Consider the following 23,786-nt stretch of genomic DNA (forward strand, 5'->3'; position numbering starts at 1 on the left):
TCTATGTATTTTTTGCTGTGTCCTTTGCTTGTTTTTGCCGTACACCACTTTGGTTGACCTTGTTGCTGCTTTAAGTACCTTTATAAATAGTGGTATGGGACGGTAGGATCCCCTTTCACAAGTGGGGCCTGCAGGCCAGAGGTGGCCTGCCAAGCTGTCCTCATTACTATATTAAAATTTCCTTTGACATGTCAGTGTGTTTACACTCAGTCATTCTGACTGTTAAATGTTAATGTTAAATGGAAAGTCAGCCCAATGACTACCTTAATGGCACTATACAGCTGGAGTGGCTATTTTGTGCATTAAATTATTTAATTTTACTCATTTATATTTTATTTTGACAGACTTCCTACAGCTTCTTGCCACTGAAAAACATTTTCATTTGATCCTGCACTAATACACTTATAAATCACACATAAAGCGTTTAAAAATAGCCTAAATTATAGATATGAACTGGCTTCAGTAGTGATTTTAGCCTCTTTTGGGGGGTGCTCAAGCACACCTCTGAAAAATAACATTGTTAGGATTTTGTAAGGAAACAGTTCTCAAACCTTAGTCACCAAAATATTGAATAAAGGACAGTCTCAAACAGACAAGTGAAATCTATGATCTTTTTTTTTGCACGAGTCCTGCCACCTGTCAGTCAATCCAGCATGTCAGCAACTGACCAATCAGCAACCTCGATTTGTCCTGAAGTGAACGCCCCTTACCTGCAGAGCTGCAGCTTCGCAGTCACAGATTTCAATAATGAGTTCCCAAGATCCCCAGATCCCCCACCACCAACACAGCCTGTTCTGTAATGTTCTTTATATAGAATTGAAGGTTAAATAATTGCATAATGAATAAATGGACTTTATTTAAAGAAGTATTGTATTATTGCATTTGGCTCGCAGCCCTCTGATAGATTTTAAATTTGGCCCTCTCAAGAAAAATGTTTGGGCACCCTGAGCTAGAGTTTGAACACATTAAATTACATTAAGTTCAACAAAGATTTACTTTCACTATCTTTCATGGTTTGACCCAAGTATTTATTTATATACATATTTGATTTACTTACTGTTTAACCTGATCAGTGTTATCTGAAGCTTCAATTAAATCCAAGTGTAGGTGTCAAGCTTTTAGAAAAGCTTCAGTTAGTCGTCAGTTTATTTCTTTTACTTTTGTCAAAGTCTGTGTTAAATTGTTCTTCGTTTGTTCGTACTCTGGGAATTTGTTCTTGGTTCGGCTAAAGTCCACCTGTAATAATAAAATAAAAGTATTGTGCAGATAAAACTGCTTTATCATAAAACAAAAAGGAGCGACACGTTGTGGGCGTGGCTAAACGCTGCCAGCAGTTACGTAACCACAAAGGAGGAACGTGAGCACGTTGAGTAACGTCGGAGGCGACGGTACAAATGAGTCACACTTGAGAAATCAGCTGAACGTTTTGTTTCTCGCCGCATTTTTCACATAGCAGCTACCTGAGCTCAGGGACACCGGAGTCTTCTTCGTGGACAGCGGCGCGTCTTCCTGTCTTCGTTCAAATGGACAAGCAAAGTCCAACAGCGAGGACGAACCAAGGACTTCCGTCTTCACTGAGAGGAATGTGAGGAACGATGTGCTCCGCGGAAAGCAACACGGACCTGGAGCCGACATGTAAGTTTTATCCGGGAGACATATATGTGGTTACCATGGCGACGCTCTGACAACCTGAGCGGAGGTTTTGTGTCGACCCCCGACCTTCAGTCACCGTGAATGCATCTTTTCCCCCCACAGCCCCGGACCCAGCTCTCCTGCTGGAGCTGAAGACCCGGCGTACCCCGTCCTTGCTGGACCGAGCGGGATGCGAGACCTGGAGCGTGGACTTCTCCCCGGACGGAACCTGGTTCGCCTGGTCCATGGGACACGGGATCGTGTGGGTGGTCGCCTGGCCGCTGGACTCAAAGTAGGCACGACGCATTCACGTACCCTCGGACATTCAAACCTCTTTGAGCAAACCAGAAAAACAGGATTACGTTCATATTACTATTATTATAACGGATAAAAAGCCCTCTTAATGCATCTAAGTGGATATATTTTTAATTAAAATATATAAAGTGTCCAAATAAACTAAATAAAACTGAATTCTAGCTTATTGTAGTTTTGTTGTACCAGTTGAAGTAAAAATCACAATTGCTCAGCTTAGGTTTAATGCATAAGAAACCTGTTTTAAAAGACAAAAAAAAAAAGAATGTTGAGAAAATGCACTGTAGACAAATAAAAGCTGTAATTTCAAATTGTATGCGTTTACAGTTGAATTATACAAGCGACTCAATTTAAGCCATTAGCCTAATTACGCATCGACTGTAAAATAAATGTCCAGGTTTATTTATGAAGCACATTTAAGAACCACTAGTATTGGACAAAGTGCTGTATATAAAGTGGTAACAAAGTGCAGAAGATCAACTAAAGAAAACGGCAGGAAAAAAAAGTGCATAAAACCAAATTATACTGAATATAAAATAGTAGTACTTTCAACTCTCACTGAATTAAAAGCCTATGTCTGCTGTGTGGGTGGCATTTTAAATTCAAATTACACACAGACTATTCATTCACCCATAGAATTATTTATATATATATATGTATGTATGATAGATAGATAATATGTAATTTTTTGTTTTTTTTTCAATTAATCCTTATTTCCCAGTTCTGCTTCCCTTACTCGCCATCTTATGATGAAGACTCATGTTTAGTCTCATTTATTCCTAATAAATGTTCATTAAAATGGTTCAAATTTAGTTTCACTATTTATCTATCTTTAAAATAATTATGTGTACAATAATAGGTAACATAATTGCATAGTCTTGTGTTTGATGTCAGTCTTTGCAACACACTTTGGTGTATTTTCTCCTGAAAACCTGCACCTAAGAACCTAATTTTTTTAGCTGTTTCTTTTTTTAAGTTTCACTATTTTTTTAAATTCCCAATGAGGATTTTATTTTTCTTTATGATAAATACTAAAGCTTCAACAAGCTTTTCTTTATCCCAGTCATCTAAATTGCGAGTGTATTTAATTAAAAACGCTGCCATGCTTGGTCGTTTGCATGACTGCACCAGCCTGCCTCAGTGTCGACACAGCTCAGTCTAAAAGTGGGGAGTTATCAACTCCTTTTTTCTTGCTTTAAATAAAAAACAAGAGAAGCAGAAAATCACACTTGCATTGTTAACAGCAGTCTAAAAACAGCATCTCCTCATCACGAGCTGCACCTCTGCCTACATTCATTTGCACGCTTGATGCCACTCTCGCCCACAGAGAGGGTCAGGACGGAGACACCGACCGAGCAGACAAAAGCTTCAGCTGTGGTCAGCTGGTGTGGGGTCTCGCCTTTGGACCCAGACCCCCCAAAGTGTCTGCAGCCGCGCATCCGTCACCAAAAGGGAAGGACAACCTGCTTCTGGCCACAGGCTTGGAGAGCGGGGTGATCAAGATCTGGAACGTGTTAACAGGTACGCCCACTCGAAGGGCGTGTTCTGTTTGCTGTGAAATACTGGCAGGCTAAATTTGAATTCCTCTCTTTGTCTGCAGGGAATGCTGTGTTTGATCTCCATGGCCATGAGGGGGTTGTGAGGGACCTGGTTTTTCCTCAGAACGGGTCCCTCACGCTCATATCATCATCTCGGGACAAGACTTTAAGAATTTGGGACTTGGCTCACAAGGGTACGCACTCAGTTTTGTTGATGAAAGAAAAGATGTTTGACAACATTAACACTATTATTCAGAGTCAGCTTTGTTGTCATTGCACCGAAGCACAATGAAATTACATTTCAGAACAGCCCGTCCAAAGACGGAGGTGTCTGAGGCTGCGGCCTCGTGGGAGGTGCTGCCCGACCCTTTTTTTTTTGTTAAAACACAGTGTTAACATTGTTTTATAGGTAAATTACCTGAAAAATAGGCATTGTTTGCTTTTAAAGTGAACTTTAGTATACATTAATCTCCTTCTTAAAAATATAAAGGAGATTAATTTGACAATATAGAAATGTACGGTCTTCAGAAGTGAACTTGTTCCGTCTGCTCCAGTCATTTAACTTGTCTTATATAGGAGCATGTTCGAACTTTACTCAGACATTTATCTGCATGAGCTTCACACTGATTGTTGCCGGTGACCATGACCCCTCCCGGTGAATCACTACAGGCTGAACAGAACCTGTTCTCGTGCAGGAGACTTCAGCCCACACATTCCTGCTTGGGACGAACGCTCTTTAGAAACGAGTTAGCAACATTTCTTTGACCTCAGTTGGATTTTCTTGTGTGTTTTTAGGTAAAAAGGTTCAAGTTCTGTCTGGTCATAAAGACTGGATCAACTCCTGCTGCGTGTCGTCCGACTGCAGCATGATTGCGTCTGTTGGCAGGTTTGACAGAGTGAGTCGTTTGGTTCCAAACGCTGCAGCGAAGAACATTTACATATTGAAGATCTCAAAGAATGCTATTTATATTCTGTGTTTTCTGCATGTCTTTCAAATCTCAGATGTCTAAAAGCTCCAAAATTAGAAAACATTTTCATCTAGTTCTGTCAAATTACTTGTCTCAGTAGCATTTGCTAAATTATACAAAGGGAAGAGGATATTTAGATGTAATTATTTGTAATCTTTTACAGGTTTTCTGTCCATTTTCTAAAGCATTTCCTGCGGTAGTTAGGAAAAGCCAAGCTACACCTAGTTTTAAGGCGTGACTGTACAGATTTCCTGTGGCTGCCTTTGACCCAGTTTGTTGCTCTTGGACTTGGGAGCTTTATGATAATCATCATCTGCTCCTGTGTTATATCACAGGTCAGCATGTTTACTGTTTTCATGCAGAGAAACAGTGGAGGGCAAATGTGACATCCTCAGCTGCAGCTCAAGGAATCCCAGACTTTAATTTCCCAATAACTTTTAACAGTTTGCATGTTGTGGGCTGTCCTGCTGACGAAGCCAGAACATCACGTTGAGAATCACGTTACTTGATCATCTAGCTTTGCAACCTCCCTGCAGATAACTTGACTAAACCAACTGTAAATGTCCATTTTAAAAAAGAGGCCTTTCTGCTTATGGACTCTTCATGTTCCCACTTTGACCAGATGGTGTGTCTGTGGAGTCTCCGCTCATATACGTTCATCAGGAACCTGACTGGAGGGAGCAATAAAACGTTGTGTCTGCTGTCCTCCTGCGACTTCTCTCCAGACGGAGCAGTTCTCGCCACTGCTGCCTTCAGTGGCTCCAGCTGGTGGATCGACCTCTGGGACCCGTATACAGCTGAGAAACTGGCCACGCTGGCGTAAGTTTACTTTATTTTTTAAATGTTGAACATATTCCAGAGTATACCTGCCACTATACACACCTGAAGCAGCTATATGTGGTTTTTAGTGACTACTTTGAAGATTATGGGCAAAACCAGATATCAGCAGTCCAGTTCTCCCCCGATGGTTTGCACCTAGCAATTGTGACTGATGATAGGTGACTGTTTTTCTTTTAATAAACAAGTAATATAATAAATATTTGTCACGGTGGACAAACGGTTTCTGACAGATGTGCTGCATCTGTAGGGCTCTGAGGATCTGGGAGCCGGGAGAGAGACGGATGACCATGCAGACGAAGAGAGACCAAGTCTCCAACGGTCTCTGCTGCAAATACCATCCACAGGGTGGAGTGATCGCCACAGGGTAAGTCGGTCCTTCCAAAACCAGTCGTTTAAACATTCAACTCTTAGTGTATGTGGATTTACAGACCCTTTCCAAAAAAATGTAAATATCATGGAAAAGTTGTTTAACTTCAATCTTTAATAGATGATCGATTCAGGGCCCACAATTTAAATGATTTCAAAAATTTATTTGTTTATTTTTACATAATTTGGGCTTCCAGCTCATGAAACCCACGAAAACAGGATTAAAAAAAAAAAATAGATTACTGTGGAGAAATCAGCCCAGATTTTTCATGACATAACTGTTTTAAACTGATTGTGACACACTGATCAGCTACTAAACTCAAAGCACCTGCACAAGTTTCCCCAGGTGTCATTAAATTGCTTCAGTTTGGTTCAGTTCGGTTCAATATGGGGAAGACTGCAGACATAACTGGCCAGAAGACCATCATTGAGACCCTCTATAGGATGGGTAAGCCACAAAGGCTCATAGCTAAGGAGGCTGGCTGTTCACAGAGTGCTGTGTCCAAGCACATCAATGGAAAGTCTAGTGGAAGGGCAAAATGTGGCAGAAGAAGATGCACCAGCAAAAGAGATGACCGTGGGCTTCAGTGGATGATCAAACAGAGAAGATTCCAGAATCTGACAGAGATCCAGAAAGAGTGGAATGAGGCCGGAGTCACAGCTTCAAAAACCACCACATTCAGACGCATCCAGGAGATGGACTACAACTGTTGAGATCCTCGGGTCAGGCCATTTCTGAACCTGAGCCAATGTAGGAAGCTTCTCAACTGGGCCAAGGAGAAGAAGGACTGGACCGCTGGACAGTGGTCCAAGGTCCTCTTTTCCGATGAAAGTAAAGTGTGCCTTTCATTCGGAAATCAAGGTTCAAGGGTTTGGAGGAAGAAGGGTGAGGAACAGAGTCCATACTGGTTGAGGTCCAGTGTGAAATATCCACAGTCATGATTTGGGGTGCAATGTCCAGCGCAGGTGTTGGTAAACTCTGCTTTCTTAAATCCAAGGTCACCGCAACAGTCTACCAGAATGTTTTAGAGGACTTCATGATTCTTTCTGCTGAGGATCTGTATGGAGATGCAGATTTCATCTTCCAGCAGGACCTGGTCCCTGCCCATGCCGCCAGAAGCACCAAAACCTGGTTTGATGCCCATGCCACAGTGCTTGACTGGCCAGCCAACTCGCTGGACCTAAACCCCACTGAGAATCTATGGAGTGTTCTCAAGAGGAACATGAGGAGCACCAGCCCCAAGAACAAAGAAGAGCTGACAGCATCAAGGAAATTGAGACAGTGATTAAGGCAAAGGGATTCCCAACCAAGTATTGAAGACTGACGTATCGTATTGAACGTACCATATTTTGATTGATTTGTTATGAAAACTGAAGTAGTGTGGGCTGATGTCTTCACAGTATTCTAATTTTTTGAAATCCTGTTTATGTGGGTTTCGTGAGCTAGAAGCCCAAATTATATAAGAATAAATAAATACTTGAAATCATTTAAATTGTGGGCTCTGAATCTATCATGTATTAAAGATTGACTTCATCCATCCATCCATTTTCTTTACCCGTTTGTTCCATTTTGGGTCACGGGGGTCGCTGGTGCCCATGTCCAGCAATCACTGTGCGAGGGGCGGGGTACACCCTGGACGGGTCGCAAGTCCATCACAGGGACACATAGAGACAAACAACCATTCACTCTCATTCACACCTAGGGACAATTTAGAGTTACCAATCAGCCTAACATGCATGTTTTTGGACTGTGGGAGGAAACCGGAGTACCCGGAGAAAACCCACGCATGCACGGAGAGAACATGCAAACTCCACCCAGAAAGGCCCCTGGACCGGGGTTTGAACCAGGGACCTTCTCACTGAGAGGCAGCAGCTCTACCAGTTGCGCCACCGTGCTGCCTAAAGATTGACTTTTTGAATGGAATTGTGGAAGTTAAACATCTTTTCCATGATATTCTAATTTTTTTGTAAAGGGGGATTTATGAAATTTAGTGGCCAAGTTCCTCGCAATAAGATATAAAGTCAGCAAGTTTCATTTAAATAAAATGTATTAAAAGATTAACTCATTTCTCTGCTGCTATCGTTACAAACATTGACATAAAGCTCTTTAATTTTTATTAAAAACATTAACTTGGACTTGCATCAATTTCCAAATCCCCAGTTGTGCTTCTAAGACATTCTCAGCATTTTTCCTTTATCATTTCCGGCAGGATATGTGCATAGATGCATAAGTGCTTTTACTCTCATTTGTATGAAAATACACACACAAAAAAACAGTTTTGGTTTCACTTGTACTTTTCTTTTCAATCCTACTGAGACCCTGCGAGTCATTTTGACCCAAGGGCAGCAGGAGGGTTAAATCTGTGACCTGAAGCCTTTCAGACACACGGTGTTCTCACCAGAACAAGAACTATATTAAATAATAAAAAACATGTTGGCATGTTTAGTTTTTTGCCCCATTTACTGGATTGACTCTTAAGGTCCTTCGTTTTATTCAGGCAATAAGAAGTTTATTTTACATGTGATTCCAACAGTTTTAAATACTTCTAAGGACCTAAAAACTAAAGTACACGGTACCAGCTCTTGATTTTTTTTTATTTTTTGGACCAGCTTTTGTTCTTGTTTCGATACAAGTTGATAACCAGTTTTGTTTGGGTGGCTGAGTGGTCGCCCTCAAACGGAAGAGTTGGGGGTTCAATTCCACCAACAGTCACATGCTGAAGTGTCCCTGGGCAAGACACTGAACCCCTCATCGTCTCCCATCAGTGCATGAATGTGATAAAGCTCCGATTAGTCTCTTTAGAATAATGTGTTCAGGTTATCTTTGTAATGTAGTAGAGCTGTATGAATGTGTGAATGTCAATGAGGGCAGATTCTGTTGTAAAGTACTTTGAGTATCTTAGATAGAAAGACGCCATAAGTACAGTCCGTTTACCATTTGTTTAGTCATGTAACGTTTAGTTGGGAGATGTTGGTTCAAAAATCACTAATATTGCAACTTTATTGGAATATAAACGTATGAATCCTGTTTTTCTCTTTTTAAACTGCTTGGACATGTATTTTCTGGCCACCACCAGTGTTTCTGTAGCGTCCTCTGCACCCTCACTTCTCACGGCTTTATTTTTCTAGCATTCATGTTCTCAGAAAATGTTTTTTTTTTTTTATTCCAACTGAACCACCAGGACTGTGAACACGCCTCGTTTTTCTCTCCTGGCAGAAACCGAGACGGCCACGTGAGGTTCTGGAGGGCTCCCAGGCCCGTGCTCAGCTTGTGCCACCTGTGCCGATCCATCCTGCGCTACTCGGTGTCCACGCACCAGATCGAGGCGCTGCCGCTCCCCAGGAGGATCCTGGAGTACCTCACCTACAGAAACATCCCTGAACGCCTCAAGACCTGCTCCTCCTCCGATGAAGAGGACTGGGACAGTTAAATAACTAAACTGAGAGAAGCTCCTATTATTTATACTCTTTAACAAAATGCCTTTTCTGTTTACTAGCAAGAGCTTAAAAAAAAAAGAGGAAAACCAACTATCTTTGTAATCGACGTTAGATGCACTAAGAACTTCTTATTTGCACTACATTCAGATGCATAATAATTATTCACATCATTTGACTTGAATATCATGCTTTTTATACTGCTAATTTATTGTGTAAATACAAAATGTACAGAAAAATCTAATCCCTGTGTTTATTTTTCTGCTTTATTTGCACCTTTATTGTAATAAAACTACTTATATGGAGAAGCCTTTATTAAACAGATAAAACCACAAACGTGTCTATTTTATTTTCACACAAAGATGGATCAATGACTGTGACAGCAAGTAGATTTGTTTGTTTACTGTTTGTACACAGGTTTTAGGGGCTGCGGTCTTGTAATCCTGAGGTTGTGGGTTCAAGCCCAGGTTGCGTCAATCGTCATCCGGCAACAAATGGTTAAATCTTATGAGGCGACTCCTGAAGGGAGCAAGTGAAAAACTATTTTTTTACTTACAGATGTGTGAATCAGACAGCTGTTTCACACTGCGTGCTGCTCGGTGAACTTCGTATAGGAAAACAAATTTTTCCGTGAAGATTTGGTCAATTTTTAAAGTTTTAAATACGTCAAACAAAAGTGGCTTAAAGTGGTGACGCTGCAAACCGTTACTTGAAATGTCTTTTTATTGAAGTAAAAACTGAAAACATCACTGAGCTGCTAACACTGATTTTTATTTTCCTCTAAGAAGCTTCACTGACCACCAGGTCCCTCACTGCCTGGAAAGCTGCAACCATGGAGCTCAGCTGGATCTTCTCATTTGTCCCGGATGAAAGTCGATGTCTTCCAAAAAACAAAGATGAAAAAAAGCAGGAAATTATGGATATAATAATGGAACCACTTGTTTATTAAAATAAGCGTCACACTCACTCTATGTCGGCTAACTTGATGAGAAGAGTGATCCGAACGGCCGAAGGAAAGTCCACTAGAATAAACAAAAACAAGAAGCATAAAAGTTGAAACAAAAACGAACGTGCATTTTGTTCAGGGTATTATCGTAAAAACCTTTCTACAAAGAAACACACACACACTACTTTTATCTAATACGATGCCAGAGGATGAAGTTCAAAACAAATCAGGTAGTTTTTCTGTTTGACGATGTTGAAGCATTTCAAACATCCAGTGTAACCAAAATAATAAGTACCATATTTTCCGCCGTACATGTCGCACCGTCCTATAAGTCACATCCGTCCAAATATGTCTAACAAAGTGGAAATATCCATAAATACTTCGCATCTATTATGTGTCATGGCTGACGCGTCACGTTTGTTGCACGTCACCGCTGGCAACCTGAAAACGTGGGCCGGTGTTGTGCCAAAAAATGATTGGCAGCCAAACGGCGGCCTCGCAAGCGTGCACGGGAGGACTTTAACAAGATTAACACTTAAAAACAATTATTTGTTTGCGCGACTTTATAGTAAAGGTGTTTCTCAGTCTACCTTTTGATTCATAAAATGCACTAACAGTCAAATCAGCTGCATTTCAAAAGTATTCGCTGCCTCGGTGCTCCTGGGAGCGCAGACAGAAAATCAGGACGGAGGAATTCTACGCATTTCTTCAAAATTCAACAAGATAAGCACCTAAAAACTATTATTTGTTTGCTCGACATTATAGCAAAGGTGTATCAGTTGAACTTTTACTTAATAAATGCACTTCAGTGGTCAAATCAGCTGCATTTCGCCGAGGCGGCGCAGCGAAATGAAGCTGATTTGACGGTTGCTCCAGGCGAGCTGGACGAAGGTGGCAGGCTATGACAAGCCGATTGTGTCACTTTTTCCTATTACGTGACACAACGGCATGCCACAGTACTTGAGCGCTATCTAGCGGCTGAAAATGGTAGTGTTCAATATTTTCAGTCAGAATGAATGAAAACGGTCATATCTCAGCCAAAAGTTGGTTTATAAATATGGGGGAAATCCATAAATAAGTCGCTTTGCCGTACAAGTCGTAGGGCATGCAAATTATGCAAAAAAATGCAGCTTATATGGCGAAAAATATGGTCCTTAAAAAGTCAATTGCACCAAAGCATAAAAAGAAAATACATTAGTTAGACCAATCATAACAATGGTCATTAGGTCAATAAAAACCTTGAATTTTTCATTGCAACAGTTATTACGTCATTAAAGATTGACTAAATTAGGCCGTTTCTGCAGGAATTCTTACATTCTCAGTGGTAAGAAGCCCCCCTAATGTTCATTTGATTGTAGCAATAAGAAGCTGTAAGTATAAGACATATTCCACACATTTATTTTGACCGACCTCTGTGGATGAGCAGGTGCACCTCGGTGAGAATATCATGCAGAGCCAAACCTTTCAACGTCTTCAGGTGAAGGATTTCTGCAAGAACCCTTAAAGAAACACAAACTAAACCGTTGGATCTTGTTTTACCATTTGAGAAGGTTTACAAAACCATACAAAACCTGAGAATTGCAAAGACAAGTAATTTATAGTTATTACCTCCTTAGTTTTCATTAAACCTAAGTTTCATCTGTTGGAAGCAGAGAAAGGTAATTATACTGTAAGGCATGTGGGAGTGGGGTGTCCAAGTACACAGAGAGGGGTGGAATAGTTTGTAATTTCATACGGCGCAGCTCCAGAGTAAAATTCCTGGAGACGGACGAGTTGAAGGATACGTCTGTAAGCTGTGTTAAAGTCTTTGTTGAGGCACCAGTCGAGGATGTTGGCGATGTCTGAGCGGAGGGGCTGTCCGGTGCAGGTGTACACCGTGTTCTCTGTGACCTTCCCGTACGCCATACTGGTGCTCTGAAATCAGAGGCGGAGCACAGTTCAGCCTTCTATTGTTGTTGGGAGAAGACATATGATAGGAAAGTGAACGTTATAGTCCGGCTGAGAGCAGTGTAGTGAGTCACGTGAGGTACGTGTCACTTGTTGTATGACAAATATATGAATTATATATGCATACAATATTCACGAGTTCTTCATTTTTCTGACTGTAAATGTCGTGCATTGAATTTAACAGAAATGTAACGAGAGACGTTATTTATCTTTGACCCATCAAATGAATGGAATCATTTATTTTCAGAATCAAAGTTTAACATCAAACATTTACATTAATTTGGCAAAATATGAAAATAATAACAGACAGTTTCACAGAAAATGAACTTCAAATCACTCGGCGGTGATTTGAGGACTTTGCTTAAGATATTTCTAAAATATCTGTACTGATTTATGAGAGAGAGGTGGGTTTTAGAGTGAAAGGAGATTATCTTACAGAGAACTGTGTGAGGGAAGTTTAATCTGTTTAACCAGAAATTGCACGCTCCGTCAGATCCTCAGCCCGTCCACGGTACACTTTAGTCGAAGAAGAAGCCTTTACCTGGTTTGACGATAGATCAGCTCAGTAAGCATCCTTCAGACTGTTTCCAGCGCCTCCGTTAAGCACAGCTAAAAATCCTCGGAGAGTCGTGCGTGGTTAGCTCAAAACAGACTTATAATCCCAAACGTCCCTGGTTCTTCATAACTCCAAACTCTTCATAACCGGTTGCATCTCTCAGAACTCTCATTCTCTTGTCAGCTCTCATTCTAACTTGAACTGGGCAGTTGTCACATTTTAAATGAGTTTACTTCCTGTTCAGTTTAGAGCTTTCTGATTCGTGGAAGGACCAGAAAGAGGTGTGTTTTTGGCGTAAGGTGTTTATCAACAGTCGAGGTCAGAGAATGAAACTTGTTTAACATACAGAAAAGATTATTGCAGAAGCAGCAGACTTCGTGGAGTCTCACACTTTGTAATCTTTTCAAATAGTAAAACATGACATTTTTCTCGGTAAACATTTTAGTTGACCGAAAACCAACCTTTAACATACTTACGACAGCTTGCTCATTTCAGACAGAAAATCAAGAAAGTCATATTCAGGTGATTTCTTCTCTGAATGAGGAACAAAACTCATTACTTACTGTTTATGTAAAATAAAAATTAGTAGTTCTTTTCAACCTGTAAAGCATTGAGTGAACTAACACAATTTGATTGTCAAAACATTTGTAAGACAGTAATGATTATAGAGGATTGTCTTTTCTGCTTGATTAATTCAAGAAAGAAAGTTCATCAGATGGTTCAGACTTATTCAGATCAATGAAAATAACAGTCTCTGTCCATCTGGTATATTTGAGGTCATCTGGTTCACTACAGCAGCGATCATACCTGCAAAATGTTGAGCGATCTTCTCATGTCGCCTGAAGATAACGTGACGACAGCCTTCATTCCATCTGGAGTCATGTCAATGCTGCCACAAATACAAAAAAATAAAATCTTTTTAAGATCACTCAGAGTCAAGATAACTGTTTGATGAAAAAGTTTTAAAAACAACAGCGCCCCCTATTGGTTCTGCTTCTTAAAGCACAATTGCTGAAACAAAGAAAATCCACCCAGTCCACTGGGACAATGACGTGTAGAAAATATTTGCCAGATGGATAATCTCAGGGTTTTTTTTTTTTAGACAACTAAATACCTAAAAATATATATATTTGTTTGACTGAAAATGCAACAATAGTAGTGAAATACGGGAATATTTTCTTACTTCTCCTGATGGATAACGTGCTCCAGTCGAGGTATCATCTGGTCCGGAGACAGCGGGCCGAAGCGGAACCTGGTGCAGCGCGACTGCAGCGCCGGGATGATCTTGGACAAGTAGTTGCAGATGAGGCAGAATCGAGTGTTTTCTGTGAACTTCTCAATCACTAAAAGGGCACGAAGAGAAGACGCATTAAGTAGGAATTAAAAAAAAAAGATGCCATGTTGCTTTGTTAAGATATTTTCAATCTAGACTGGTTTTATGAGTTTGATCTGCTCAGAGACGGGATTATAATGAAATTGTGACCCGGTCTGGGCCAGCAAACTCTTAAGAGAGTCTCTCCGATAATTCAATATCTGTCAAGAAATAGTTTAATCAGTCTAGATTGAAAATATCTTAACAGCTTATAAGCATCGTGAGGCCAATAAAAAGTCAGCTCTTCAGAGAATTACCCCCCCCCCCCCCAGTTTTATGGAGTTAAACGTAATGCTCTTCAAAAATTTTAACGTTCACAGGTTGTTCAAAAATTATTTAATATCTGACATTTCTATTGATTAAGGATAAACTGTAATAGCAGAACCTGAAAGCGCATTGCAGCTTTTTCCAATCCATAGTTGCACAATTAATAGCAACAAAACCCAGATAATTAAAAAAAAAAAAAACAAGAACACAGAAACATCTTTTTATTTTTATTCAATCTAAAGCCGAACTCTTCCTGAAATAATTGCTTTTTCATGAACAAACTTAGCAAGCATTCAAAAGCAGCCAAATGAAGCGGCTGCTCAGCGAGCTGTGTCGCTCAGTGGGCGACGCCCGGAGAACAGATGGCTCACCTCGCCGCAATGCATTCTGGGCATCCTGGGTCATGGCATCAGCCTCATCTAGAATCACCAGTTTGAAGCCCTTCCTGGTGAACAAGAGGGTACAAAAAAAACAGATGACAGAGTACAGTTTAAATCTGTAAATAACCAAAAAAAAAAGCTAAATAATTGATTTTTTAAACCCACTTGAAAATGGTCCTGGTGCTGGCAAAACTCAGAATTGGACCTCGTACGACATCGATACCTCTGTCATCTGACGCGTTTAGCTGCAAAACAAAGTGAGTCAATTTTTACCCTCTTGCCATGGATCCAGTTAGTGATGGCCAAATGAAGCAATAAAGCAGTATTGAACCACTTTGCCAATTGTATTGAACTTGGGTTCATTCATTCAAAGGTTCATTTCAGTGACATCTAGTGGTGAAATATAGTATATATTTATGTATATTTAAATATAGGGTCCGTGTGTCCTCCCCCAGAAAAAATTGGAATAAAAGAGATGCCATTTCCTGCATTTTGGTGTATTTTAACAGGTTGTTAAACATTTGAATAAACTGGTTAAAAACAGGTCTCTCTTGACGAGGCTCAAGGCTAAACCTGTATAAATAAAGGTTGAATTGAAATTACTATTTTAGAGAGCAACAATTAACAAGCCTGTGTATGAATGACAGTCTGTCAGGTGTCCTAACGCCCCCCCCCACACACACCCCCGACCTGAACTCTTCTCAGCTGAATTCAGTCCTGTGTGTTCTGCTCCAATTTCACTGCCATCCATCCATTTATTTTAGATAAATTGTCTTTTCAACATTTTGGTCGCTTTGACTAATTAGTGCTGTTGTTTTGATACTTGATGTAATACACATCAAACATTTCACTCGTTTTTTTGTTTTACTGTAAGCTTATTTATTATGTCTGAAATGTTATGCACTGTAATGTATGCAGGAGTTCCGACAGCAGTTGTGTTTGCGTCCTGCAGAGTTGTCTGGAGACGCTGTGCGTAAAACAACTGGCTCAGGGCGCACAGCTGGAGGAGGATGAAGACGCTCCCTGCAGGACATGCAGTCCGTGTCTCTGCTGGCAGGAGCGTGGCGCGGACAGAACATCCACTCGTTGTACTTTTAATAAATAATCAAAATAAAAATGCGCAATGACTTTGGACTTTTAGGGGCGGAGTTGGCGGATCTGAGCGGTCAAAATTATAGAGTTCCAGGATCTTGTTCTGACAGGATCCGACTCAAATGAACCACTATCTGAATATAAAAAACAAGAGCTGTTTTGTAACGTATAATACGTGAAGAACGGGGATGTGAACCGGGGCTTGAGCCATCTTAAATACACTGAATCGCACCAAATGATTGAAACTCCGCCCGTCAACTCAAAGCAGTCAGCTGACTCGGTCTGAATGAAGCAGTGAAGTGGTTCACACGTCATTGGTGACGTCACTTGAAGCACGCTCCGGCCCAATGCTTCACCATAACTACCCTATCGAGTTTGAAGCGTGCTTTGAAGCTTCGGTGTTAGAGGTAACATCACTAGATCCAGTAGATCCTCACAGTCAAATCCCAACAAAGCAGCATCTTGTTACAAGGACCTGTCCTGTACCTCCAACACCATGGAGTTGAACTCCTTGTCCTTGTACAGCTGCCTGGCACAAGCCAGGATCGCAGAGGTTTTTCCTGTTCCAGGGGGGCCGTAAAACAACAGGTGGGGAAGCTTGTCCTCGCTGATAAACCTCTGGACTAAAGGGATTGAAACAAATAAAACAAAGAGTGTGAATAAGATTCAGATTATTCTGAAACACTATTACTTTCAAACTTAAGGTTTTAACATTTATAAATAAAAACTAACAGCAAGCATGCACAAGAAAAGCCGCAGGCAGCCTGCAGAGATTGGTATCCCCACACACTTAATTCCTTAAAGGTTTACTGTGTTACAGCTGTAGATTACAGATTACAAAGTAGTTTTACTTTAGAGGTACACATACTTACTGGTGCTTAGAATATCTTTGTGAGAGATTAACTCATCAAGTGTTTGTGGTCTGTATTTTTCCACCCTGGAACACAAAGCAGACAGTCCACTAGTGTTAATGATAACATTATATTCTTACAGGTTTTTAAGACTTTGGTAACTGAACACATCCAACTCAACAGGAAAGTAACTTCCTATCACAGCAGATCGATGTAAATTAACTAGATTTAATCATGTTCTGTCCTTTTTAATACATTATCTATCAAACACAATGACATTGTTTCAAGGGTCTCCAACCATTTTGTAAATAATTAAAAGTTACTTTAATCACAGACGAACAGAAACTGTAAACCCATTAGGATGGATGTGTTAGCTAGCAGCTAGCGCTAACAACTTTTTAACGTAACCGCGGTAAACATTAGCTTTCTAACTCACCAAGGTAAATTTCTGCTTTGCTGCGGTGCTTTACTTGTAGACGCCATGAGCGCAGTTCACTGTGAATATATCAAAACTCAGAGGTAGATTCTTAGCAGTATTTTTGCTGCTAGGTTTACGATGGACGCTAGTCCTTGTTTCCCGCCCTCAGAAACAAACGTAGCTCCAAACGTCATGACGTACAACCAATAGCATAACGGTTCATTTTGTGGGTGGAGTCACAGTGCACACTGTAAGAAATATGTCTTCAAACTCATAATAATAATATATATTTTTGAATCAATAAATCAATATAAAGCTATAAAACATCAACTATTTAGTTAACTCCATGTTCCTAATTTTATCTTACTTGCAGTAATGTGTAATGAAATGAGGATTTCACATTTAAAGAAGAAACGTTTAGACAATATTTAAACTTCTTTGAAATGTGAATTCTTAAAATGAAGTATTGATGCCTACCTTAGTGTGAGTTGTCCCACTCCAATAGCTTTATTATGATTTAATAGGGGGGAAAACAAGAGAATGATGTGTCAATAAAAAAGAGATTTTTTTTAAAAAGCTTTAAAGTTAACTAAAGTCAATTAGTAAAAGTTATCTGTCTAAGGAAGCCAACAGATTGCGCTGAATCTTCACTTTGTCGCAGTCTTTCGTCCTAAGCAAGCATAGTGGTAACAGTGGAAAGGAAAATCTCCCTTTTAACAGGAAGAACTCTCCAGCAGAACAGGGCTCAGGACGAGCAGTCATCTGGCTTCGACCGGCTGTGGTTCAGGAAGGAGAAGCAGACAAACACAGAATGGCAGGTCCAGGTGAATTTTCTATTGGAGGAAAGACAAAAAACACATGTTAAATATATAAATAATTACAAATACAAACAGAGCAAATAAAGACAGCAGCAGAGTGAGGAATGTGGTCAATTTGTCCTCCAGCAGTCCAAGCCGATAGCTCAGGAAATCCAAGCCGACACTAACTATAGGATTTATCAAAAAGGAAAGATTTAACCCTAATCTTAAAGTAGACAATGTGTCAGCCTCATGAACAGAAGGTTCCACAAGAGAGGAATCTGAGAACTGGAAGCTCTATTCTACTTTTGGAAACTCTAGAAATTGCATGTAAACCTGCAGTCTGAGAGTAAATTGCTCTGTTTGGAAAGAATGGAACAATAAGATCTGCAATATAAGATGGAGCTAGGTTATTGAGAGCTTTGTATTTTAGAAGTAAGATTTTGAATTCTATTCTGAATTTGACAGGGAGCCAAATCCAAAATGGGTTCATTAATTAGGGTTTGGAGTAAACTATTAATTTAGATAATTCAGAGAGCTCAACAGGACAACAGCAGTCCAAACATAAATCAGGTTAGTGACATTTTTAAAGCTGCCTCATCTCATTCTTCAAGGTGTTTCGGTTCCATCTGAGAGATTTCTGGAAATGAGAAGAAGCAAAACTTCTTCCAAAAGAAAAAGTCTAATTTCCTTTGATCGTCAGGATAACCAGTTAACCACCTTCTAGATGTCTAAAAATTTGAACTAGCAATTGAAGTATTTCATATATACTACTTTGTATCTTAAAAGCCCAATAGCCTAACAAAAAGCTATCACAAGGCTAGCTACAAGCTAAAGGTAGCGAAAAGCTTGTTAAAAGCATCAAAGAAACGAGCTAGAGGTCAAAAGTAGCAAAAGACTATAGCACCAAGCTATAGCAGAATGATGTAAAATTAAAATTCAAGTTTATTGTCATTCGCAACATGTGATACATAAGGTGGAACAAAATTATGTACTCAAGGTCCAGTTGCACCCCAAAATAGCAAAAATACAAAGTAGAAAAAGAAAATCATATAAGGATCTAATAAGATATGCTAAACACTAATAATGTAAAACAATACGGTGTAACAACAGCAGCCTGAACATGTGACAAAAGGAAGACAAAAAATAAAATAAAAGAATAATGAATTAAGTTTAAAAGATGTGTTTTCTGAGTATAGTTCTGTGGAAAGGACAATAGTAAATGTATCAGTCAGCCCTCTGTAACAGCAAGTGGCCATGGGGGCACTAACGATCGGCCGTTAGGCTGATGGTCCTTCTTTTATTCTAGAAATGCGCAGCTCGGGGTGGCTGCATGTTCCGTTACTTTCATTCTGAGTTGTTGCTTTCGAAAACTTTAATTCCTCTTTTGTCTGGATGTAAATCACTTCATTAGGATGATTATTTCCTCTGATGCTGTGCAGCTGGAAGAACTTTTACTGAAACCTTTTTACTTTTGGGCGTTTGTTATGATGCGTAACCATGGCAACAAGGTGTTTTTTAACAACCAGGAGCAGCTGGATTAACATCTCAAAAGCTCATATACCTCAACTACAGGCCCAAATCCCAAATGAGTTGAAAAGGAGGCACCGTGGACAAATTCCCATCAACCTGGCGGTGGTGCTCGAACACCTGACTGCAGAGATCCTGGAGCTGGTGGGAAACTCGGCTCGTGACAAAGGGAGGACTGGGATCATCCTCTGGCACCTTCAGCTGTCTGTCCGTGGTGACGAGGCGCTCTGCAGACTGCTGGGAGGAGTGACCATCGCTCAGGGAGGAATTCTGCCCGGCATTCGTGCAGTCCTGCTGCCCAGGAGGACCGAGAGGCCCGCCGGATCTGACAGCAAGCTGGATCTGGGTGGACGGATCAGTTCTGTGGCCATATTCTTTGGCTTCGCTGCAGGAGATCCTTCCTGCCCACAGCTATCAGCATCTATAAGAACTCTTGAATGAAACCAGGATGACACATAATTTCCCTTTGGGATTAATAAAGTATTTTTGAATTGAATTTTACATGTGCACAACTCTGGGTGTCACCATCAAACCGGCTGATCCACTATATGAGAAGGTGCTGCTTAAGACTGTTTGTAGTTGTTCTCGGATAATTAACGTTATTAACTTACATTTTTAATATATATGAATGTGTCAGTGTCCTGAGACGACTTCTGCTGTGGCGCTATATAAAAAACTCACGATTGCATGAGTAAATATTGTTAAATATTTTGCTCTTACAAAAAACAAAGGTCATACCGGATTGAGCTGAACATCTGGAATGGCTAAAACGGCACAAGCTGCAAAAAAACATTTAAAAAAAGCAGCTAAATCAAACCACAAAGCACAAAAATAACATCACAAATAATGTTTTTTTTTTGGTCAAAATAGAGTAAGGACATTTCTGTCGGACTTGTAGAAGAGTTTAATTTAATGTGTTTATTTACTTGTGCTCCAGGCCTGACTGAAGCTCTCCGCGCTTTCTCGCGAGAGCGGCCGCTCTCGGCGGAGCCGCTGCGCTGCTGTTGCTGTGGGTTTGATTGACAGGAAACATGTCGGTGTGGCGCGGCCGAACCGGGATGCTGCTGCTGCCAGGGGAGACACGGAGGATCCAGACCCCACATCAGCACCTTTAAAGGGTTTCCCTCGTTTTCAACCCGTCTGAGGATGAGGCGCTGAGCAGCATCCTCTTTTTTTTTTTTTTTTTTAATCTTTCTTTTTTTATTTATTTATTTTCTTCCTTTTATCGGAGAGAGGCAGGAGCACCGGATGGATGCTGAGGCAAACCGTGTCGTCCCGCTCGGTGTCTCCATCACATCTGGGTTGATTTAGTCCAGAGACACCTGGATGATCCAGCATCTATAGGAGGACTGGTTTCAATGGAGTCACGGCTCAAACCCTGATTCTGAAAAAAAAAAAAAAAAAAAAAGCCACAACATTCATGGCGTTTTGCAGGTTGCACACCGTGGGCTCCTCCACGTTCCTTTTTATAAATTAATCTCTTTCCCCCTCCCCTTTTATTTGGATTTTTTTTTAAATAATTTATTTTACAAGTGCAAAGGGAAAAACAAGGTCCACTGGTCGCCAAACTATGAACGAGGAGATGACAAAAAGCGAGGAGCAGCGTCTGAGTTTGCAGAAAGCCTTGCAGCAGTGCGAGTTGGTGCAGAACATGATCGACATAAGCATTTCCAGTTTGGAGGGTTTACGGACCAAATGTGCCACATCCAACGACTTGACACAAAAAGAGATACGAACGCTGGAGGTAAGCACTGTTATTTATTTATTTGTTTATTTATTTATTTATTTGTTCCTGCACTCGGTGCGTCTTCTCCATCAGCGCGGAGGGCTGTCACTGCTCTTTCTAGGCCACTCTGCATATTTATGTGTGCCTTTCCAGCGCATTGTGCTGTCATGGCAATAATATGCAAAGATTCCTGCTTTTAAAGCCCCAGTCTGTGCGTGTTGTGTGTGCAGCGCAATAAATCTGGAGGGCCACGGGAGCTGCAGTGGCACTTGCGCATGATTCTGCAGGTGGCGGTGGATAGAAAGGTGGCTCCTCTCCATCAGAATAAAGTGTGAGGCCTGCATTGTGTTTACAATCCATTACCAGCACATAGACGCAGCCCTGCGCATCTGTCACAGCTCAGACCCCGCCGTTATTACGCAAGGCGGACAGATTGTTGATAAAAAAAAAAAAAAAAAGGTAAATAAATAAATAAATAAAAGTTAATTAGCCGGTGGGGTGTTCCGTAAATTGCGTTGCGTAATGCCCAGTGTTTCCGCGTCCGTTTTCAGACCACTTAAATCAGACCCCGCCCTCTTTTCAGGCACTTTCAGGACAATAAAACCCTATAATCATAAGGTCAGATCTGCAGAGCAGCACAGCATTAACATGTTTATTGTCTGGGGAGATTAAAGACACTCATTGCATGCTAAACACATAAAGGTTGAGCTTTATCAAGTGGTGCAGATATATTAACGAGATTCTAAAATGTGGGTACGCACTCAGTGTAAACAAAGCACTTTTTATGTTACTCAACAAACCTGGGCGTAAACGTAACGCATCAAAATAGTCTGACGTCTCCATCCCAAACAACTTTTGTCTGTTTCTGTAGATAAACAGAGAAACACGGAAGTGAACTCAAATTTAGCTTATTTTAAGAACAGTCCTCCATTTTTTTGAACTGGTCTCCCTTAAAGCAAACACCTTTACACCATTACATTGAATGTCATTCTGAAATGCAGGTCTGCACTCAACATAAACAAAGCATTAGACCAAATCAGCTGAAAACCACAAACATTAGTTGCAATCAGTAAACAAAACAGCTGTAAAGTTTAGTGTTACACTTTTTGTCACTTCAGCTGTTTCAAACAAACTCTTGTATAGACATTTACAAATTTTGTTCATTGTTTTTTAACTCGAGGGCACAATAATAATTTACAGGAGGAAAAAAACTGTGCTGATTTTTATTTTTTTTTGTATTTTTTGACGGTCTTCATATCGTTTCAACGAGCACCTTTAAAGCAAACACCACCGAGTGCAGCAAAGTGCCCCATAAAGCCACCACTGCAGTACATCAGAACACTTATATCTGAGATGTTGCATAAAAGAACAACACGCCATGAAGTCACCTGCGAGCGTCTCATCCCGCAGGAATACAAAGGTGTTTTCACTGCGTTTGTCTGAGATGTAAAGTTTCCAGGTGATGAACAGGAGACAGGTGCGATGGAGAGCTAATGTTGCTGGCAGCACTTAGCGAGAAGATGAATGTACTCCCTGGCTGACTGGCAAAGCATTATGGGTAGTTGCTGAAGGAATTACAGTTACATATGCATATTTTTGTAATGTTAAGATTTTAAAACATCTGAAGGATTTTAGTGACGGTGATCTGATGTGCACCAAGCAAAGTTTCCACAGAGTATAATATTTGTTCTGTTTACGTCGTTGACGCGCACATCTGTTCCAGATGTTTTGTGCACCCAAAGCAGGGTCTCTGCAAGCTGCAGCTCTTGGGCCACATGTAGCTCTTTGGTCCCTTTGGACCTTTTAAGAATGAATATTTTTATTCATAAACACACACACACACACAAAGGCTATTTTAAAAGCAACGTTCTTTTCCCATTGTATGAAAATCTGGGAATAAAACCTTTATGTCAGTCTGATATTAATAATACAAGGAATAAAACATTTATTACTTTGTCAGTAGTTTGTGCAACTTTCACTGGAGCGGTTTGCTGCAGAGTGTGACGCAGCCGGGATGAGGATCAGTTCCTCCAAATCCGAGGCCATGGTCTTGAGCCGGAAAAGGGTAGAGTGCCCTCTCTGGGTTGGGGAGGAGGTCCTGACCCAGATCAACGAGCCACCTCCACTGGCTCCTCTCGACGTGGAGAAGCAGCAGCTCTACTCTGAGTCCCTCCTGGATGACCGAGCTTCTCACCCTATCTCTAAGGGAGGGCCCAGACACCCTGCGGAGAAAACTCAATTCAGCCTCTTGTATCCGAGATCTTGTTCTTTTGGTCACAACCCAAAGCTCATGACCATAGATGAGGGTAGGAACGTAGATCGACCGGTAAATTGAGAGCTTCCCCTTTTGACTCAGCTCTCTCTTCACCACGCCGCACCTATCCACCTATCGATCTCGCTCCATTTCCCCCTCATTCGTGAACAATACCCCAAGATACTAAACTCCTCCTAGTGGTTAGGATGCCTCCTGGACGCCTCCCTGGTGAAGTGTTCCAGACACGTCCCACCGGGAGGAGACCCAGAGGTCTCACCCACAGCTGGAGGGACTATATGTTTCTCGGTTGGAACGCCTTGGGATTCTCCTGGAGGAGCTGGCCCAAGTGGCTGGGGAGAGGGAAGTCTGGGCCTCCCTACTTAGGCTGCTACCCCCGAGACCCGACCCCGGATAAGCGGAAGAAAATGGATGGATGGATGGATGGATAGTAGTTTGTTAGCCTGTTAGCTGTTTTATTAATCCAACTTTCAGCCACATAGATCTTCCTCTATAATCCATCCATCCATCCATCCATCCATCCATCCATCCATCCATCCAT

The 23,786-nt window shown here is 41.0% G+C and overlaps 3 protein-coding genes across 5 annotated transcripts in view; 2 read left to right on the forward strand and 1 right to left on the reverse strand.

Annotated features, from left to right (window-relative positions):
• Positions 1 to 1,474: 1,474 nt before the first annotated feature.
• On the forward strand, positions 1,475 to 9,418 carry wsb2 (WD repeat and SOCS box containing 2). The gene is made up of 9 exons (XM_037680212.1): positions 1,475 to 1,635; positions 1,756 to 1,924; positions 3,272 to 3,465; positions 3,545 to 3,676; positions 4,278 to 4,378; positions 5,073 to 5,269; positions 5,359 to 5,448; positions 5,538 to 5,654; positions 8,874 to 9,418. Exons 1-9 carry the CDS (start codon positions 1,596 to 1,598, stop codon positions 9,085 to 9,087), a joined length of 1,254 nt encoding a protein of 417 aa, XP_037536140.1. The 5' UTR covers positions 1,475 to 1,595; the 3' UTR covers positions 9,088 to 9,418.
• A 453-nt stretch (positions 9,419 to 9,871) lies between these two features.
• Positions 9,872 to 16,985, reverse strand: rfc5 (replication factor C (activator 1) 5). The gene is made up of 11 exons (XM_037680213.1): positions 16,939 to 16,985; positions 16,524 to 16,588; positions 16,138 to 16,274; positions 14,725 to 14,804; positions 14,551 to 14,624; positions 13,724 to 13,883; positions 13,348 to 13,429; positions 11,822 to 11,951; positions 11,448 to 11,525; positions 10,059 to 10,113; positions 9,872 to 9,971 (listed from the first exon to the last, which is right to left on the reverse strand). The coding sequence occupies exons 1-11, from the start codon at positions 16,983 to 16,985 to the stop codon at positions 9,872 to 9,874; spliced, it is 1,008 nt and encodes a 335-aa protein (XP_037536141.1).
• Positions 16,986 to 20,220: 3,235 nt separating this feature from the next.
• Positions 20,221 to 23,786, forward strand: part of ksr2 (kinase suppressor of ras 2) — a 133,431-nt gene continuing 129,865 nt past the window's right edge. For all 3 annotated transcript variants that reach the window (XM_037680879.1, XM_037680880.1, XM_037680878.1), the window contains exon 1: positions 20,221 to 20,991. In XM_037680879.1, the coding sequence (XP_037536807.1) occupies positions 20,818 to 20,991 (174 nt within the window). In that variant the 5' untranslated portion in view covers positions 20,221 to 20,817. The remainder of the gene's footprint in view (positions 20,992 to 23,786) is intronic.

This window comes from Nematolebias whitei, chromosome 8 (assembly GCF_014905685.2).
Source record: "Nematolebias whitei isolate Nwh7 chromosome 8, NemWhi1, whole genome shotgun sequence".
NCBI classification, from domain to species: Eukaryota; Metazoa; Chordata; class Actinopteri; order Cyprinodontiformes; family Rivulidae; genus Nematolebias; species Nematolebias whitei.

Excerpts from the sequence above, each read along its gene's own strand:
- wsb2 (XM_037680212.1), top strand. The coding sequence starts at position 1,596 with ATGTGCTCCGCGGAAAGCAACACGGACCTGGAGCCGACAT. Across the intron at positions 3,466-3,544 it reads GATCTGGAACGTGTTAACAG|GGAATGCTGTGTTTGATCTC; the intron begins GTACGCCCACTC and ends CTTTGTCTGCAG. Across the intron at positions 5,655-8,873 it reads GGTGGAGTGATCGCCACAGG|AAACCGAGACGGCCACGTGA; the intron begins GTAAGTCGGTCC and ends CTCTCCTGGCAG.
- rfc5 (XM_037680213.1), bottom strand. The coding sequence starts at position 16,985 with ATGGCGTCTACAAGTAAAGCACCGCAGCAAAGCAGAAATTTACCTTG. Across the intron at positions 16,589-16,938 it reads CAAAGCAGAAATTTACCTTG|GGTGGAAAAATACAGACCAC; the intron begins GTGAGTTAGAAA and ends TTTGTGTTCCAG. Across the intron at positions 11,952-13,347 it reads GATCGCTCAACATTTTGCAG|AGCACCAGTATGGCGTACGG; the intron begins GTATGATCGCTG and ends CTCTGATTTCAG.